Here is a 21,358-nt window from a genome sequence, read left to right as displayed (position 1 = left end):
ACAAACAAGGATGGGGCGAGGGTCACCACTTTGTTGAACAGTTTAAGGACAACATTTTTCCAAGAGCTATTGCAAGGAATTTAGGGATTTCACCATCTACGGTCCGTAATATCATCAAAAGGTTCAGAGAATCTGGAGAAATCACTGCACTTAAGCGATGATGTTACGGACCTTCGATCCCTCAGGCGGTACTGCATCAAAAAGCGACATCAGTGTGTAAAGGATATCACCACATGGTCTCAGGAAGACTTCAGAAAACCACTGTCAGTAACTACAGTTTTTCGCTACCTCTGTAAGTGCAAGTCAAAACTCTACTATGCAAAGCGAAAGCCATTTATCAACAACACCCAGAAACGCAGCCGGCTTCGCTGGGCCTGAACTAATCTAAGATGGACTGATGCAAAGTGTAAAAGTGTTCTGTGGTCTGAGGAGTCCACATTTCAAATTGTTTTTGGAAACTGTGGACGTGGTGTCCTACGGAACAAAGAGGAAAAGAACCATCCGGATTGTTATAGGTGCAAAGTTGAAAAGCCAGCATCTGTGATGGTATGGGGGTGTATTAGTGCCCAAGACATGGGTGACTTACACATATGTGAATTAATGCTGAAAGATACATACAGGTTTTGGAGCAACATATGTTGCCATCCAAGCAACGTTATCATGGACGCCCCTGCTTATTTCAGCAAGACAATGCCAAGCCACGTGTTACAACAGCGTGGCTTCATAGTAAAAGAGTGCGGGTACTAGACTGGCCTGCCTGTAGTCCAGATCTTTCTCCCATTGAAAATGTGTGGCGCATTATGAGGCCTAAAATACCACAAGGGACACCCCCGGACTGTTGAACAACTTAGCTGTACTTTACGCAAGAATGGGAAAGAATTCCACCTGAAAAGCTTCAAAAATTGGTCTTCTCAGTTCCCAAACATTTACTGAGTGTTGTTAAAAGGAAAGGCCATGTAACACAGTGGTAAAAATGCCCCTGTGACAACTTTTTTGCAATGTGTTGCTGCCATTAAATTCAAAGTTAATGATTATTTGCAAAAAAAAATTAAGTTTCTCAGTTCGAACATTACATTTTTTGTATTGCAGTCTATTCAATTGAATATAAGTTGAAAAAGATTTGCAAATCATTGTATTCTGTTTTTATTTACGAAATATACAACGTGCCAACTTCACTGGTTTTGGGGGTTTGTATAATGTCTTCAGCAATAAGCTTGCACCCAGCAGTGTTTTTGTTTTTTCCCCAAATCATCTCACCTCCTTCCTGCGGTCGCTGTTATCTCTCTGTAGATGCCATTTGATCACGGCATGTGGGGAGCGGGCCTGACACTCCAAGAAGGTGCTGCTTCCCTCCACCCCATACTGTACCATCTCTAGAGTATTCTTATTGGCTGGAGGGCAGAAGGAGAGAGGAGTTACCATGGAAACAAAACACTCATTACCATGAGCTCCCATCACCCAAAATCCAAATAGGGGGGAAATCAAAGCACTCGATTTCCACAAATTACCATAAAACTGACAGAATAGCACCATTAGAGACCATAACAATGAGCGCCATCATCTTTTTTTTTTTTTTTTTAAGTATCAGTGAGGCGTATCATTACTTCTGGGCTGATAAATAAACAAGTGGCGTCAACGGAGGCTCACAAGAACATGCGTCTCACCGTTGGAGTTGAAGCCTCGACACTGGCGAATGGGGTTCCCGTACTTGACGTCCTGCCTCCGGCTACGTCTAAAGGGGTCAGACCAGTAGTGCGGAATAAGGAGAGAAAAGAAAGGCATAAAGCAACTGCAAGCCATTCAAATCCATACAGTGTGATCATGCTATGAATATTTAGTACTCCTCAAGGTGCAACTGCAAACCAGTGTGAAATTATAACATATACTGTAACACCAATAACCATTACTATATATATATATGTGTGTGTGTGTATACAGTCGTGGTCAAAAGTTTACATACACTTGTGAAGGACATAATGTCATGGCTGTCTTGAGTTTCCAATAATTTCTACAACTCTTATTTTTTTGTGATAGAGTGATTGGAGCACATACTTGTTGGTCACAAAAAAACATTCATGAAGTTTAATTATTTTATGAATTTATTATGGGTCTACTGATAAGGTCACCGAATCTGCTGGGTCAAAAGTATACATACAGCAATGTTAATATTTGGTTACATGTCCCTTGGCAAGTTTCACTGCAATAAGGCGCTTTTGGTAGCCATCCACAAGCTTCTGGCAAGCTTCTGGTTGAATTTTTGACCACTCCTCTTGACAAAATTGGTGCAGTTCAGCTAAATTTGTTGGTTTTCTGACATGGACTTGTTTCTTCAGCATTGTCCACATGTTCTCAATGGAGTTTAAAGGCCTACTGAAATGATTTTTATTTATTTAAACGGGGATAGCAGATCCATTCTTTGTGTCATACTTGATCATTTCGCGATATTGCCATATTTTTGCTGAAAGGATTTAGTAGAGAACTTTGACGATAAAGTTGCAACTTTTGGTCGCTGATAAAAAAAAGCCTTGCCTGTACCGGAAGTAGCGTGACGTCAACAGTTGAAAGGCTCCTCACATTTTCCTACTGTTTTCAATGCAGCTAGAGCGATTCGGACCGAGAAAGCGACGATTACCCCATTAATTTGAGCGAGGATGAAAGATTTGTGGATGAGGAACGTTAGAGTGAAGGACTAGAATGCAGTGTAAGACATATCTTTTTTCGCTCTGACCGTAACTTAGGTACAAGCTGGCTCATTGGATTCCACATTCTCTCCTTTTTCTATTGTGGATCACGGATTTGTATTTTAAACCACCTCGGATACTATATCCTCTTGAAAATGAGAGTCGAGAACGCGAAATGGACATTCACAGTGACTTTTATCTCCACGACAATACATCGGCGAAGCTCTTTAGCTACTGAGCTAACGTGATAGCATCGGGCTCAAATGCAGATAGAAACAAAATAAATAAATCCCTGACTGGAAGGATAGACAGAAGATCAACAATACTATTAAACCATGGACATATAAATACACGGTTAATGCTTTCCAGCCTGGCGAAGGTTACAATGCTGTTGCTTACGACGCCATTGAAGCTAACTTAGCAACCGGACCTCACAGAGCTATGCTAAAAACATTAGCTATCCACCTACGCCAGCCAGCCCTCATCTGCTCATCAACACCCGTGCTCACCTGCGTTCCAGCAATCGACGGTGCGACGAAGGACTTCACCCGATCACAGATGCGGTCGGTGAGACGGAGGAAGTTAAGGTGAGTTCGGCGGCTAACGCGTCTGCTATCCATCTCTGTCCTCCTGGTTGTGTTGCTGTAGTCCACCGCTAATACACCGATCCCACCTACAACTTTCTTCTTTGCAGTCTCCATTGTTCATTAAATAAAATTGCAAAAGATTCACCAACACAGATGTCCAGAATACTGTGGAATTTTGAGATGAAAACAGAGTTTTTTGTATAGGATTCAATGTGTCCGCATACTTCCCGTTTCAACGATTGACGTCACGCGCATACGTCATCATACATAGACATTTTCAACCGTAAGTTTAGCGGGAAATTTAAAATTGTTAACCCGGCCGTATTGACATGTGTTGCAATGTTAAGATTTCATTATTGATATATAAACTATCAGACTGCGTGGTCGGTAGTAGTGGGTTTCAGTAGGCCTTTAAGTCAGGACTTTGGGAAGGCCATTCTCAAAGCTTAATTCTAGCCTGGTTTAGCCATTCCTTTACCACTTTTGACGTGTGTTTGGGGTCATTGTCCTGTTGGAACACCCAACTGCGCCCAAGACCCAACCTCCGGGCTGATGATTTTAGGTTGTCCTGAAGAATTTGGAGCTAATCCTCCTTTTTCATTGTCCCATTTAAAGCACCAGTTCCATTGGCAGCAAAACAGACCCAGAGCATAATACTACCACCACCATGCTTGACGGTAGGAGGGTGTTCCTGGGATTAAAGGCTTCACATTTTCTCCTCCAAACATATTGCTGGGTATTGTGGCCAAACAGCTCAATTGTTGTTTCATCTGACCACAGAACTTTCCTCCAGAAAGTATTGTCTTTGTCCATGTGATCAGCAGCAAACTTTAGACAAGCCTTAAGGTGGCGATGCAAAACACGCTTGACTGTGGACACTGACACCTGTGTTCCAGCAGCTTCCAATTCATTGCACACCTGCTTTTTGGTGGTTCTCGGTTGACTCTTGATCATCCCGACCAATTTTCTCTCAGCAGCTGGTGATAGCTTGCGTTTTCTTCCTGATCGTGGCAGTGACAAAACTGTGCCATGCACTTTATACTTACGAACAATTGTCTGCACAGTTGCTCTTAGGACCTTAAGCTGCTTTGAAGTGTCTCAAAGTGACTTTCCTGACTTGTTCAAGTCAATGATTCGTTTTTTCAGATCTGTGCTGAGTTCCTTTGACTTTCCCATTGTCGCGTTTGTAACCGAGTCGAATGACTGCATCACATGAGCCCTATTTAAAACGACCCAGAGAAGCCAACGGGTGTCGTCAATCATAATCATTCACATGAAGTTAAGAGGCCATGACATGAAGCTAATTTGATTTGATTGTAACTTTTCTACATCATCAAAATTGATAATGTATGTTGCTGTATGTATACTTTTGACCCAGCAGATTTGGTCACATTCTAAGTAGACCCATAATAAATTCATAAAAGAACCAAACTTCATGAATGTTTTTTGTGACAAACAAGTATGTGCTCCAATCACTCTATCACAAAAAAATAAGAGTTGTAGAAATTTTTGGAAATTCAAGACAGCCATGACATTATGACTTTTGACCAAGACTGTATATATATATATATATTCTCTCTATTCAAACGATGAGAACACCCAAGAACAGAACAACAATACGGCATTTTCTGCTGAAACTCTAACTCACTTGTTTTAATGCTACGCTCAAGCTGCTTGACCATCGTGTGAATTAAGCCGCGAAGAAGAGAAAAACGGACATGACGTCATATGCAACCCAGCAATATCAGTGATTAATGTTACTAAATGTGTTGCCACTCGGCCATGCTGACAGCACTATAAAATCAGTGTTAGTTTGTGAGTTTGCGTGCGACGTAAGAACACAGTTGGGGCTCACCTCTTCTGTGAAGCAGAGTAACGGGAGCACGACTTGCCGTCCCAAGCACAGTAAGGGTCTCTGGCCAAACAGCAGTCAGCACACGCCTCACCGTACACGTCACAGCGGTGAAGAGCCAGCTGGGTCAGTCCTACCGCAGATGACACGTACAGCTGTTGCTGTTGACAAGAGAGGGGGAAAGAAAATGTTGAAACCACTTCAACTTAGACACAATGACTGTAAAGATAGAATAGTACGGATGTAATTATATGTGAACGAGTGATGTGCAATACCACTCATTTTCTTTCCAGTCCGGTACCAATTAAAATTCAGGCTGGTATCGGCAATACCAATCAGATACCAATACTTTGTGCAAATACATGTATACCTAACTCGTCTGCTAAAATTGTATTTTCAAATAATAACAGTAAAAAAACATTTAAAAAAAAAAAAAAAAAGCAAAAACATTGGAATGTAAGAAGAAAAAGCTTACTGGTAATTGTTAAACCAAAAATAACAATAATAGTAATAATAATAATAATAATATACTTAGTCACTTATAACACAAAGTGTGTTATAAGTGACTAAGTATATTATTATTATTACTATTATTATTATTTTTGGTTTAACAATTATATATATATATATATGGTTTAACAATATATATATATATATATATATATATATATATATATGTGTGTGTGTATATATATATAGATATATACATATAAACACATATATATATATATATATATATATTATACATATATACATGTATATTCATATATTATACATATACATATATATATACACATATATGCATATAAACTTACATATAAATATACATGCATATATATATATATGTATATATATATATATATATGTATATATATATATATATATATATATATATATATATACATGTGTATATATATATATATACATATATATATATATAAATATATATATATACATGTGTATATATATATACATATATATATATAAATATATATATATATATATATTTATATATATACTGTATATATGTATATATATATATATATATATATATATATATATATATATATATATATATATATATATATATATATATATATATATATATTTATATATATACTGTATATATGTATATATTTTTTCTTTATATATATATATATAGAGAGAGAGAGAGAAGACGCTGCCGCAGGTGAGCCATGTAAGTAAGACCGCCCACAAAACGGTGCATCCGCAAACGACTGTCAAAAAGCGGCTTGAAGATGATCTGTAAAACATAATCTATGCAACATTTTGATCAAAGAACCACCATTACATGTTATGTAGACCACAAGGAAGTGTTTTACATTTACAAAAAATGTATAAATATATATATAACTCCTTTAATGCGCCCTATAATCTGGTGCGCCTTAGATCGAAAATAGACCATTCTTCGGCAGTGCACCATATGGTCCAGAAAATACGGTAACATATATAGCTTTTTTAGCTGCTAACAAATGAGTTGTACTTACCCTTTTGGATGAGATCTTCATTGTTGTAATTGGAGTTGGACCCTTAAACATAAAAAATAATACACATTTTTAAAATAAAAATAAGTTGACTTCTAAAGTCTGAGCTACAAAACATACACAATAACGAGATCAAATATGAATACATATTTGAAAAGTACCAATCAGACAGAAAAGCAGGTACTCACCTTAAAAACCTCGACCTCTTCCAATACCAGCTCCTCGGTCTGCAGGTCATCCCTGGGTAGAACGATGACTTTCTGAACCGACCCTTTGTCTGTGGACACACACACCTGTCAGTTGCACACCTGCAATTTTGCAACCATCCCTGTCAACAGCCCCTTAGCTCCCTATTCTGTTTTCTACGCAGCCCCCAGCAGGTGACAATCCTTCTATCAACAGACTTCATCTCCATCACATGCTTCCTTTGCTCAGTGACGTGAGGCTCTTTTCCACTTACACCACAATAACACACTTTCTGTATTCTCCTTCATTCATTAGGATGCCGTCAAACATTCCCCTGGCCTTCGCCGACCGGTATGCTTGATTTCTTTAGGCCATTCCTGTGAGGAGATTTATTATTTTGACTTGTGCATGGAGACTTCTATGCCGGGCTTGAATGGTTGTGTCTGACAGCAGCTGAAAGCAAGCGCATTCCTCCACATAAAGCCATTAGTCTCCTCCCCATAATGCACAGATGAACAAAGACGCCAGTAGAGAGACGTCTCATATGCAACATGTGAGGTCTGCTTATTGTGCAGTGGCTCCTGTCATTCTGTCGTCTTACTAAAGCTTCAACTACACTTTTGATAAAGTGTGCAAGATTCAAGTGACAGATGTATTTTTTGAACTCTGTCTCCTCCTCTTGTCTCCATGCCCCCTGTTTCTTCCTCTCTTCCCTGCTGTTAAAGAGGACCTATGACACATTTTGTCTTTTCTAACCTATAAACGTAGCTACAATGTTGGGTACTCGTATAAAACAAAGCCAATGCCTCAATTCATAAGGTTCATGCATCTTGGAGCGCCGTCTGGCTTAGTTGTGACATCACCGGAAGGTGGAACAACATATTTGGACATTAACTAAAGCTCCTTCTCCTCTGACTTAATGCTAATAAAAATAGCATTTTTTATTGCAGAGTCTGAATTGATTGGCGGGTGTGCAGGTGGACCTAATGATGTGACCGGGTGAATCTATATCAAGTTTATTTTCGACCGTGACTGGAAAAACAACGAACGACTTCAAAATATATATTTAAACAATGTACAATTTAAAAAAAAAAAACTTTTGGAGAGAATGGGGTTTGGTTTCAATTGCAATGCAATACATATTATCTAGACCAGACCTGGGCAATTAATTTGACTTGGGGGCCAAACTGAGAGAGAAAAAAATGTGTCTGAGGCCGGTGTGTATAAAAAAAATAAATTAAAAAAAAATATATATATATACTTATATAAAAACTATGTATTATATATGTTTAAATGTAAATATATATATATAATCTATGTATTATATATACTGTAAATATTTATATACTGTATATATATATATATATATATATATAGTTAAACTATGTATTATATATATATATATTATATATATTATATATATATATATACTGTATATATATATATATATATATATATTATATATATTTATATATATATATATATATATATATATATATATATATATATATATATATATATATATATATATATATATATACATACACACTTTGTATTATATATATATATATATATATATATATATATATATATATACACACTTTGTATTATATATATATATATATATATATATATATATATATATATATATATATATATATATATATATATATATATATATATATATATATATATATATATATATATATATATATATATATATATAGCTGTAAAAATCTGTGTTACAGAATGTGTGTTGGGTCCCTTTTATCAGGAACACTATGACAAAAACTCACAATTATATCTGATTGAATGCAAAAACAGGCATCTTTAAAAAACGGAATGGAATTTGAATTTTTTTTACCGAATGAGACGCTCAGAATTTACACGTACATAAAGAATGTGGGATTCCCAATGCTAACTATGAACGATAAAACACTGAATATTGACAACATGCGACTGTCGCTTCTTTTTTAATTCTCAGACTACCTCCTCGATCGACATGTTTTACGATCAAGCAAAATGCAACAAAAATGCAAACAAACACAGTGAAATACAAACGCAAAACCCTGCCCACTTTGTTTCGTGCCGGTCTGCCTGGAGCTGCTGTGACGTAGATTACCGTAATAACCAGTGTAACACTCAAAAAGCGCAGATTCCAACCATTGAAATACTTTCTATATATCAAGACTTGCTCCAATGTGAAAACAGCACAACATATCATAATAGCGGCTACAGTTGAAAACGGATTGAAAATTTTAACAGGCCGTATGCGGGCTTTATTTTGTCCAGGTCTGATCTGGACCACAAAGAAGTGTTTTAAAAGTAGTATGAAATCCTCCTTCCTTTAAAGTACCTGTAGAGTGGAAAAACAAGTTGACTTTATATGCTTAATTGTGCTTCATTGTATCCATTAAACCATATCCAATCGTATTTACCGCAAAGTATGTGAAAATGTGAAAATATCGTCTAAACATCAGAGAATGCCACAAATTTAGTCAGCCATTTTGAATATTGCGCTCCGAACGCTTTCGGTAATTTCCTTAGATTGACGTCACTGGAGTAACACTTCTGCACTCTGAATATAGTATCAGATCAGTCCTACTGGAAATACGCAAAATTAGAGAGAGATGTGCGGTCTATCATTCACAATCCCTATATAGGACATATGTTTTTATTTTTTTTATGCATTCTAAGTCGTAAATAAATAAATACATAAAAAGGCCGCTAACAATGCAGTCATAGGGGGCTCTCTATTTTGCCCACAAAACTCTCTAAATAACCATCCAAAACCCGGCAACAACACTCTTTATACATATCGTGACCTAAATATTAACCAAATATTAGCAATGTTGTTATTATAAGCGCTAGCGCAGACAAACAATTTTTTTAGCACACAGCTAAGTAGACTTTTGTTGCTTTACTGTGAGCTGGCTGCGATGCCCTGCTGCTCCTGTGTCATCGTGTCTCAGCTCGTCAAAGTTATACTAGATTATAAATCATGTCTCTCATTTGGATATTAGGAAGATTTAGCCAAAAATCTAGAAGTTGTTCATCTGTGACATTCAATGTATACACACACACACACAACAGCAGACAGTGTCTGCAGGGAGACTTTTCCTTGTTAACCCTTCGTGTGCATCATGATTAATTTTTCATCTCAACGGGAAGATATGGACATCCTATCTGTCGTCATCCAAGTAAGAGCAGACATTGTACAGTAGGCAATTGTTTTATTATGTTTGTATTTCTTGTTTGGCACTTAGCAATACTGCTACATGATGCTCAGTGATCTGTTTAGCAGAGCTTCTAAAACTTGTAGCTCATCCTCTTTATATTCAGGATCAAAAATATAAGTTCATGGATCATAATTTTCCCCAAAGTAATCGTGGTTGGCTCTCACAAAGTCTGCATGATTTGCGGTTCCTACCTCTACGTCACGCAATGACGTCACTGGCGAGCTCATTATCTCTCAAAATGGCTCGGGTATCTCCACGAGATTGATACTATTTTTGATCATGTCTATTTACTCGCAAACTTTGTATGTCTTTCAATGTCATACATCAGATAGATATGATAATAGCTCTAATATAGAGGCAACTTGCTTTTCCACTCTACTGGTACTTTAAGTTGTCACTGCCCTCCAGATTAAATACCCTGTTGTTAATTATATGTGAATAGAATGAGGTAGAAAAAAAGCCCTTTGAAAGGAAATAATGTTTTATCTTGATGATAAGTGATTACAGGAGAGACAATCCCACCAATGACATAGGAATTATTTCAATGGCTCTAGTTCAGTGGTTCTTAACCTGGGTTTGACCGAACCCTAGGGGTTCGGAGAGTCGGCCTCAGGGGTTCGGCGGAGGTCAAAACACACCCGACTCATCGTGTGAATAAAAACTTCTCCCTGCAAATCCCATAGGGGTGATGGAAGGATGGTCAGCGCCGAGAGCTGCGGCCTACCACCATTACCTCGCACTCCCTTCCCTCTGTTGTTAGATATCTCGAGATGTATGTTGTAATATGTATATGTGCTTTGCTATGGAGGTTTTTTCCCACTCCAGACTGGGCCCCCTTAGGAGCCCAGTCTAGATTGTATTTTTTTACTCATCCTTCCCCAGCGTTGTACCTTTTTCCCATCTTTTACGGGGCGCCTTGTGGCGACCCATCAGCGTTCCTGTTCTGTAACCCTGTACACTGTTTGTTTTGTCTAATCTTGAACGGGTTTGTGCTGAAAACAAAGTTTCGTTGTACTTGTGCAATGACAATAAAGACCTATCTATCTATCTATCTATCTATCTATCTATCTATCTATCTATCTATCTATCTATCTATCTATCTATCTATCTATCAGCGTATTACGGATACGGCAACAGCAGAAGTCACACTGATTTGCAGGTGTGTAATTTGTTGTGAGTTTAGACACTGTGTTGGTTTTGTTCTTTGAACAAGGTGATGTTCATGCACGGTTCATTTTGTGCACCAGTAAAAAAACATGGTAACACTTTAGTATGGGGAACATATTCACCATTAATTAGTTGCCTATTAACATGCAAATTAGTAACATATTGGCTCTTAATGAGTCATTATTAAGTACTTATTAATGCCTTATTCGGCATGGCCTTATTATAACCCTAACCCTCTAACCCTGGCCATAACCCTCTAACCCTAACCCTAACCAAATAACTCTAAATTAAGTCTTTGTTACTTAGAATATGTTCCCCATACTAAAGTGTTACCAAAAACATATAACTTTGTCTTGAATTTGAAAAAAAACATTTTATTTTTCACTAAAGAAGGGTTCGGTGAATGTGCATATGAAACTAATGGGGTTCGGTACCTCCAACAAGGTTAAGAACCACTGCTCTAGTTTATTTTATTCAGTCCTTGGACTGTGTTACCGGGAGAAAGACAACATTTGTGCAAAGGTTCAAACCGACTCACCAGTTCCTAAGAAAAGCACTTCATAGTTGCCATCTGCAGCTGTCACCTGGTCCACTGCAATAGTGGTGAACTCATAGTCCACGTTGGTCCTGACCACTAGGGGGCGCTTGTGTACTGGGTACACTGAATTGTACATGGCAGGGTGATTCCTCATGAAGTTTATCACTTCATCCGGATAGTCCTTAGTGGACTTCATGTTGGGGGTGAATGTACCTCCGGGGCACTGCGGACAGAACATTCAGCAGGTGAAGGAAAACATACATAAAGACCTGTCTTGAAGAAACATTGAGCTTAGAAGTGCTGACAGTGTTTTGAGTACATGGTTTCTATTTGTGGTTTAGGTGGAGAGAAAAATCAATGTTATGGCAGCTTGCAGTGGGATTCATGCGAGGGTAGACATTCTATAGGTAAAACTTACCGTGCCTGGTCGGGGGTAAGGGATCTTCCCCGTGTAGGCCACCCACTGGTAATTGGGACCTTCTTTGTGTGCAAAGGGTCCGTTGAAGACCATGCGGATGTCAGCCATGGAGTAGACACAAACTGCAGAGCCTTTGAAAACTGACCTATGACAAAATAGGACGGTTAATAATTGGGAAGCACACTGAAAGTCAAACATCCCAAAAACACTAACCCAGAAACTGAAAAAACTCCATAGATGACAGGATTTTTGGTGTCTTGCGTTGGCTGTATGTAAACATCTCCTGAATGACAAAAGCAAAGGATGCATCACTTCATTGCGAAGAGAAAGGTTTGATTGATTGATTGAAACTTTTAAAGGAAGATAATACTTTATATGAAACAGTACAGTTTACACAGTACAGTAAATATTCAGTACAAAAGACCACCAAATAGTAACACCCAAATTTTTCAACTTGTTTAAGTCGGGGTCCACGTTAATCAATTCATGGTAAAGGTGCAACATTGTGTTCCTATGAAAGAATATTTACACAGGTTTCCGTGACTTTGCAGAGATTTCTTGGCTAAGAAACTAATCTGCAAAAGAAGTTGAACTTTGATCTTTGTTGAAAAAACATGCTACTGATTATTGGATTTAGAGAAAGTGGGATTGTGTCTTTACGCTGTGAAAATATAGGACAATCCAACAAGGGGCTTAAGGGGCGATGCAAGGTCAGAGCGGTCATGTGACATTATAACACGGCCTTAAGCGACAATGTAGTCTTTTTATGTAAAATAGCATGACTATGTTATTGGTTTGGAATAAGAAGAATGCCATCACAATCAACCTACTGTACTGTAATCTTCCAGTCAGACAAGGTTCTGACAAATGCCGGATTTAGGTTAACATGATGCTGCTCAAAGCCAAGTGGGTCTGGGTTTCAATCCTGCTCAAACCTCCTTGTGTGGAGTTGGCACATTTTCTCTGGGTACTCCGGTTTTCTCCCACAGCCTTAAAACCTGCATGGCCCCCTTTTCCACCGCAGGAGCTTTTTCAGAAACTCCATGGGCTTTTGAAAACCCTCAGGCTTGTCCAAACACTTGGCCATAAAGCGCTAACTCTATTTTTTTGTAAATCTCAGGTCACTTTATCTTACGAGCTTTGTTTTGTACTTTTGTAAAAATAATATTAATTTTAAAAAATCAGACATTAGACCGTTTTCCACCGCGGGAACTTTTACAGGAACCAAACCAAAAACTACCCACGTAAATAAAGTTTCACCAGGAACTAACTTTTGAAAGTTGAGGAGCGGGTTGTGCTGTGGAACGCTAATTGGTTGAACACAGTTGGGGCATTTCTTAAACTTTGTATTTTGAAATTTCACCCGCCATTACAGTATGCGGGGAAAACTTGTTTATTTCTTGTGTATTTTTATGACAACATACTTGACAACGGAGAGAAAAAAATACTTTTTGGGGGCATCTGTGTGCTGAAGAACTCTAATGGAACTATCTTGCTGTGTTTTTACTCAGCTTTTAGTGTTAGGTGTTTGTTCAATCTTTATATAAATGACATTTGTAAAGTCACCCAGGACTCAACTGTGTTTTGTGCAGGAGAGAACACACAGAAGCTAATACAAATAACAGAATAAATTAATCAATTAAAGAGATAGTTTGACAAAAACAGACTATCTTTGAATCTCAGTAAAACCAAAATAACACTATTTGGTTAAAGTAGAAGAAAAAGACAAACACAAACAAAAATAGAAAGACTAGACATTGAAAGGGTAAAATAAATAAAATTTTTGGGAGTAATACTAGATGATAAAATGAAGTGGAAATCTCATATAAAAAATATACAACATAAGCTGGCAAGAAACATTTCTATAATGAATAAAGCAAAATTAGTTCTCGACCATAAATCACTCCACATTCTCTACTGCCCACTAGTGTTACCATATCTGAGTTATTGTGTAGAAATATGGGGAAATATTTACAAAAGTACACTTCATTCAATAACCATTTTACAAAAAATGAATAATAAGGAAAACTTACAAACCCTTTATTTATTAAGTCAAATATATTGAAATTCAATTATTTGCAAACAACTAATATTATGCACAAAGCAAACTATAACCTGCTACCCAAAAAGGTACAACAATTATGCCCAACAAAAGAGGAGAACTAAAACCTTTGAGGAAAATCTAATTTAAAACGTGTTTGCACATACAACATTTAAAACCTTTAGTGTATCAGTATGTGGGATGACATTATGGAATGAATTAGGCAAAGAAATCAAACAATGTACTAACATGATTCAGTTTAAGAGTCTGTTCAAACTACGCGTGTTGACAAGGTACAAAGAAGAAGAATTATGATAAACGTCATGAATTAATTAAAAATAAGATATTATCCATCTCATTAAGTAAATCATAATTGATTTAACTAGGGACGGCGTGGTGAAGTTGGTAGAGTGGCCGTGCCAGCAATCGGAGGGTTGCTGGTTACTGGGGTTCAATCCCAACCTTCTACCATCCTAGTCACGTCCGTTGTGTCCTTGGGCAAGACACTTCACCCTTGCTCCTGATGGCTGCTGGTTAGCGCCTTGCATGGCAGCTCCCGCCATCAGTGTGTGAATGTGTGTGTGAATGGGTGAATGTGGAAATACTGTCAAAGCGCTTTGAGTACCTTGAAGGTAGAAAAGCGCTATACAAGTATAACCCATTTATCATTATCATTACTTATGAGGACAACTGATGTATTTAGAACACATTGATGTAAATTGAGTAAAAATTAAGAACAGGAAGTATGTTAGTAATTGCTATAAAGTGAAAAAGGGGGAGGATTAGACAAACCTTATTTCTTTATTCAATTTAGTGCCTCGAAGGGCTGCACAAACCACAACGAAAACCCACATCCAGGAAAGGAAAAACTCCAAAAACCAAAAATGGGAAAAAGAAGAAACCTTGGGGAGGGGCCACAGATGTGGGGACACCCTTACTCGGTGACCAGCTACAATAGATGCCAAGTGAGTGCAGTTATTGAATTATTCATAATAAAAATAAGAGCCTTTGGCAGGGGTCGGCAACCTGCAGTTCTGGAGCCGCATGCAGGTCTTTAGCGCCACCCTAGTGGTTCCCTGGAGCTTTTTAAAAAATGTAAGAAAATGGAATAAGATGAGGGGAAAAACATTTTTTTTTTGTTCTAATATGGTTGCTGTAGGATGACAAACCTGACACAAACCTCCCTAATTGTTAGAAATCCCACTGTTTATACTAAACACGCAATGAGAGTATTCGGCGAGCACTATTTTGTCCTACCAATTTTAGTGGTCCTTGAACTCACCGTAGTTTGTTTACATGTACAACTTTCTCCGATGCTGACACAGAAAGACGTATTTTATTTCACTCCTTTTTCGTCTAATTTTGTCCATCAAACTTTTCATGCTGTGTGTGAATGCACAAAGGTGAGCTTTGTTGGTGTTATTGACTTGTGTGGAGTGCTTATCAGGCATATTTTTGGTATAATTTTTGGGTTGCCGACTCCTGGCCTATAGTAACATTCAGCCTAATTGTTGGTTGGCTGGTTTGTGTCAGTCTATTTCAAACATGCACACTATAACAATGTGATACGTCACATATTGCCAGTTGTTTCATTACAGCATGCCTGAAAAGGAGTAGGAAGAAGCATAGCTTATTTAATCCTACCCCTTTTTTTTTTCAACCCATTTGTTTGTTCTTTTTTTGTAACACAACGGTGAATAAATAAATAAATTAGTATACAATGAGTAGGTAAATCTTTATTATATACATAAATAAACAATAATGAAAGTTTTCATGAATAAATAGTTAAGTAATTTATGGTTCGCCTATAAGATAAATTATGTGGTTTTTAAAAAAAATATGGTTCAAGATGTTTTCATTTCATTTTATCATCTATTATTACACCCAAAAATGTGATTTATTTTACCCTTTCAATGTCTATTCCATGTATTTGTATTTGTGTTTGACTTTCTCTTCTACTGTTACCAAATAGCATTGTTTTTGTTGTACTGAGATTCAAAGATAGTCTGTTTTTGTCAACCCATCTTTTGAATGTATTAATTTCTTCTGTTGTTATTTGTATCAGCTTCTATGTCTCATCTCCTGAAGAAAACACAGTCGTGTTGTCTGCTAATAATACTAACTTTAAGTCCTTTGCAACTTAACAAATGTCGTTTATGTAGAGACTGAACAATTTTGGTCCCAGTATTGATCCCTGTGGTATGCCACAAGATATATTTAGCTCTGTAGACGTGTGTTCGCCTAGCTTCACGGATTGCTTCCTGTTGGTTAGGTAGCTTCCCAGTCCAAGACCAGCCCTCTGGTGCCATACCATTCAATTATTTTATGAAGTTATTATGATTGTGTCAAATGCTTTTATTAGATCCATAAACACAGAGTTCACCATCTATCACGATATTTATTCCGGAATTTCAATTCATGCCATTGATGTTGAAATGTTGGCTCTGTATCAGTATTGGTTATCTGTAAATGTTTCACTTTTAGATGGATTTGTCCAATGTGTTGTTGTTTTTTAAATAATTTTAGAAACATGAGGAAGTAAGGACACAGGTCTGTAGTTTGTAAGCAGGCGTTTGTCTCCTGTCTTATAAATCGGTATGGCTTTTGCTATTTTCATTTTGTTTGGGAATTTGTGTGAAAAATTAGTTATTCATGAAAAAACATGGCTGGTAAAGCTTAGAAAGTATAGCAAAAACGAGTGAAAGGCACTTGTCTTGTACAGACAGACAAGCACAAGAAATGAGCTGTCAGCTAAGCAAACAAAATGATACATAGCGTTTGAACGTCGCCCTTAAATCTCAACTGCAAAAGTTTTGTTCCAAACCACATTGGAGCGTCTGCACAGTGTTGCATTCCTCTTGAGACTTGAATGAAATGTGAGTTCATTCCTGGGGGGAAAAAAAAGCCTAAAGCTGAGAGATAACAAGCACTTACTATATTTCTTAGTAACAGATTCCCCAAAGCCATTCACACAGAATATGCAACCAAATACCAAAGTTGCTAAAGTTATGGTCAATGCACGACTGGCTGTCATTATGTCACATAGTAGATGATTGCCAGGGCATACATTTACACTAAACAATCATCCAGCTGTCTTAGCCTCAAGAATAAATTGCAATCCACAATAGAAAATTGGAAATATTTTCCCACATTCAAACTTCCTGGAATAATGATTAAGAAATAATTATGTTTTTTGCTGTTTTTTCCCTCCAAAATGATTGTTATATTAGCAAGAATGTATTAAAATGAATAGACAAATGAATTAAAATAATCATGTGATAAAAGAGAAGCTGAATAACATTTGGCAAGGCAAATAGAGGAAATGTGTTTATAACAGTGGTGGGCCATCAGAAATCATGATCATAATTAAAGATAAAAGTCATTTTTAATGTACTTTCCCTAAATATCCAACAGTATTCATATTCTCTTCATGTCATATTATGCTCCTTCCAGTGCTGTTGTTTTTAGGTTAGAGTTTTTATCCAATCAGAATTCAGCTAGCCTATGTTGCCATGCTGTACAAAATCTGCCCGGGGCCTTCAGAATCAACAATGCGACTGTGCACTGTAAGTGAGCGGGCACATACAGTTGATAGATAATTGCGATATCCAATCAGATCACGAGTTGTTGTCAGTAAGGCCTTCTAGCTGGCCCAAGTTGAACGTGACATTTACGCGTCCTGTGATTGGATGCTCACTGGTTTGAGCCGCGGCGGTGCTATGCATTTCAGCAGAGACACACCCGGGACCGTTAGCGGATGAATTTGAGAACACATACAGTTGATAGACAGTTGCGATAGCCAATCAGATCACAAATTGTTGACTGTAGCCTATCTAGGTAGCCTGATGTTAACAAGACTGTGATGGATACTCACTTGTGATTCCAAAGTGAGTATCCAATCACAAGTTGCAATTTCAATTTACTAACGTTAAAGATAAAGTGCCAATGATTGTCACACACACACTAGCAGGAAGTGTTGCACCGTAGCCATACCGGGCGAGGAGAGAAATCACCGATACTCACTTTTTTAACCCACAAAGAAGGAGAACAAAACGTTGATTAGGTGGCAGATATACACTGCAAAAAGTCAGTGTTCAAAAACAAGAAAAAAAATACAAAAATTAGGGGTATTTTATTTGAACTAAGCAAAATGATCTGCCAATAGAACAAGAAAATTCGGCTTGTCAAGACTTTCCAAAACAAGTGAAAATTATCTAACCTCAATGAACCCAAAAATACCTTAAAATAAGTATATTCTCACTAATAACAAGTGCACTTTTCTTGTTAGAAAAAAAAAGAGACCTTTTTGCTCAATATGTTGAAAAATATTCTTAAATTAACTAAATGCTAGTGCCATTATCTTGACATAATGATATGCGCTCGACATCATGATTTTTTTTTTCAAGCTTGAAGTAAGAAATTATTACTTTAAAAAAGTAGTTTTATACTTGTGAGTGTTGATGACACAGCTTTGCAACAGTTGATATTCTAGTTTCAAGCATGTTTTACTCAATATAAGTCATAAAATCTCAGCAACAAGCTGTAATATCTTACTGAGATCATTTAGGACCAAAACCCTTAAAACAAGTAAAACACTAACATAAAATCTGCCTAGTGAGAAGAATTATCTTATCAGACAGAAAATAAGCAAATATCACCCTTATTTGAGATAATTAATCTTACTTAGATTTCAGTTTTTGCAGTGTATATTTGCAATGCCATTTTCAAGAAGGATATTTAAAGAGAAACTGCATCTTGTGAGACGATGTCGGCCAACCCCGGGAGCTAGCTCAGTTGTCCCGGCGATGAAATGGGGAAATGCCCGCCACTTGAATCAACCGACGGGGTGCTACAAATTGTGAGTTCAAATATTTTTATTTTATTTCCTTATATTTTCATGTTTAATATGTTTTTTGCAATTTTTTTTTTGACCGTATCACATAAGATATGTTTTAATTGCTGATGCTGGTTTATTGATTTTTAAATGCAGCAGAAAATAACCAGTTTTGTACACTGTTGATGTGTTTCAATGCTCAGTAGTGCGTACATGTGTTTCTGTATAGTATTTCTCCAGCAACGGTCATGTGGTGACATCAATGATAGTGTTTTGAGAGGTAATCATTGAAGACGGACATCACTGAAGGCCTAGGTGGGAAACGCACGGCCCGCCACTGGTTTATAGACTGGTATGCTTTCCATAGAAACCTCTGAGATCCACAGGTTAGGATATGTGCCTGCAAAAGTATCTAGTGTAATGTAATGCTGTGGCTTTTATCCTGTCTTTAAGACAAACTTGTCATTAGCATCCAGCTTTGATAACATTAAGAAAATATCCATCGCATCCAAATCCGTCCCCTCTAGGAGTCAGTGGCAGGGACCTCTACCGAGGCTGAACCAGTAAGAAAAACTACCTTGTGTTTGTTTGTTAGTAGTAGGAATGTAACGGATTACTGGTATAATGATAAACCACCGGTAAAATTACAGACATTTCTTATCATGGTTTCACATTTTAATTGTCTTTCCCCATTAAATGTCTAAATGTGTATTTCTGTTCGAGCAACTAAGGCAGGTGTGCCCAAACCTTTTAAAAAATTTTTTACTGAGGACAACAGACTGAAAAGTCAAAGGATATGTTTCACTTTAAAAAACAGAAAAAAACAATCTATTTTTATTTATTTTTTAATTTTTTAAACAGCCTGCATATCAGCTTTATGTTATTAGCATTAACATTTAAACGTCTTTCTTGTTACGTTACACCTGTTTGTTGTTTTATTCAACTTTTTATGTTCTGTTTTGTTTTACTTATTTCAGTCGTCGTATTTTTAGAATAGTACACTTTACGCAAACCAGAAGAGAAGCACGTAACCCCTACTTTGTCTTTATTGTCAAGAAACATTTTAAAACCCTTACAAATCAAAAAGTAAATAAGATAAACAAATTTAAAAACCCGAATAACAATAACATGGCTCTTAAAGGGGCTGTTTGCAACCTTTACGAGGATGGCTAAAGGGCGCAAACTTTCCCATGTGTTTTAAGCCCTCTTACGGCGTTTAACTTGTAATGATGTAAACTAGTTTTTTTAACCCATTGTTAGGCCGCAAGTCTCCCTAGCGGGCCGCCAAATAAAATCTGTGGTAATACACTTGTGGCAGTAATGACAACATCAAACAAACAGAACAAGTCTGGAGCTAAAGTCATTGAAAAGTTTCATAAGCGCAAAAATTATGACAAAGGTGTAAATATATTTCCATTTGCACTAAAATTTTGCTGACAGTTTATCCAAGAAACATGTATTATTTATTATTAATTTAGTTAGAATTGATTTATTATTGCAAAGTGCAATTGTATGTACATTTCATTTTCATCAGTTATTAAGAGTCTCTTCTTTTGCAGTACATGTAGTGTAGTATTTATTTTTGTAATCAGCCTGACCTAAGCCTTGATAATAATCCTTGTGATTAACACATGTTTTCATGTCATTTGACAATGTTTATCCCGTTAAACTGTAAGTGGATTAGATGTAATTATTGAAAGCAATTAAAATCAAGAGTAAGATTACTAATTCAGTGTTAATATTTGAGTGGAGCCCCGGGTACCTCTGTAGTAGAAAAGTTGGGCCTTAAGTCAAAAATGTACGTACATGTGCACGCACATTATCTTTGTGAGTTGTTAGCAATTTAGCTCGCTAACGTTAGCTCTCATTGAATCTATAGTCTATCAAAACATGATTGCATGTGCTTGGATTTTTAACTCAATATGATTAGTAAATGTGAAATATAAAGTATATGTTAAACCACAAATGGTAACATACAGTACTGTATGCTACCCAGTGGTGTTCTTGTTCTTATTATTTTATTTTACTTTGAGCAAGTTGCAAACAACCCCTTTAAAGCCAGAACATTCTGCCAAGGAAAGTATATATATTCTGTGTGGGCTGTTTATCAATGATGGAAAAAAATGTGGTTAAAATAGTTTGTTACGCTTTGTCAACAACACAATGATAATAATGATAACCATGGTCATTTTTGGTCACAATAACCACTGTATGAAACTTTTATATTGTTACATCACTTCTTCATGAGTCATGAGAAACGACCAGCGCCATTGTACAAAACCCAAAACCAGTGAAGTTGGCACGTTGTGT

The 21,358-nt window shown here is 36.9% G+C and overlaps 1 protein-coding gene across 3 annotated transcripts in view; it reads right to left on the bottom strand.

The window, feature by feature from the left end:
- Positions 1-21,358, bottom strand: part of sema3fb (sema domain, immunoglobulin domain (Ig), short basic domain, secreted, (semaphorin) 3Fb) — a 316,200-nt gene that overhangs the window by 5,376 nt on the left and 289,466 nt on the right. For all 3 annotated transcript variants that reach the window (XM_062046079.1, XM_062046078.1, XM_062046080.1), the window contains 8 exons: positions 12,387-12,456; positions 12,174-12,318; positions 11,756-11,978; positions 6,814-6,902; positions 6,629-6,670; positions 5,125-5,281; positions 1,665-1,748; positions 1,258-1,391 (listed from right to left, as the gene is read on the bottom strand). In XM_062046079.1, coding sequence (XP_061902063.1) covers positions 1,258-1,391; positions 1,665-1,748; positions 5,125-5,281; positions 6,629-6,670; positions 6,814-6,902; positions 11,756-11,978; positions 12,174-12,318; positions 12,387-12,456 — 944 coding nt within the window. The remainder of the gene's footprint in view (positions 1-1,257; positions 1,392-1,664; positions 1,749-5,124; positions 5,282-6,628; positions 6,671-6,813; positions 6,903-11,755; positions 11,979-12,173; positions 12,319-12,386; positions 12,457-21,358) is intronic.

The sequence above is a fragment of the Entelurus aequoreus genome, linkage group LG01 (genome assembly GCF_033978785.1).
Source record: "Entelurus aequoreus isolate RoL-2023_Sb linkage group LG01, RoL_Eaeq_v1.1, whole genome shotgun sequence".
NCBI lineage: Eukaryota > Metazoa > Chordata > Actinopteri > Syngnathiformes > Syngnathidae > Entelurus > Entelurus aequoreus.
Note: the sequence above shows the minus strand (reverse complement) of the source record. Positions and strands in the feature narration are given on the sequence as shown.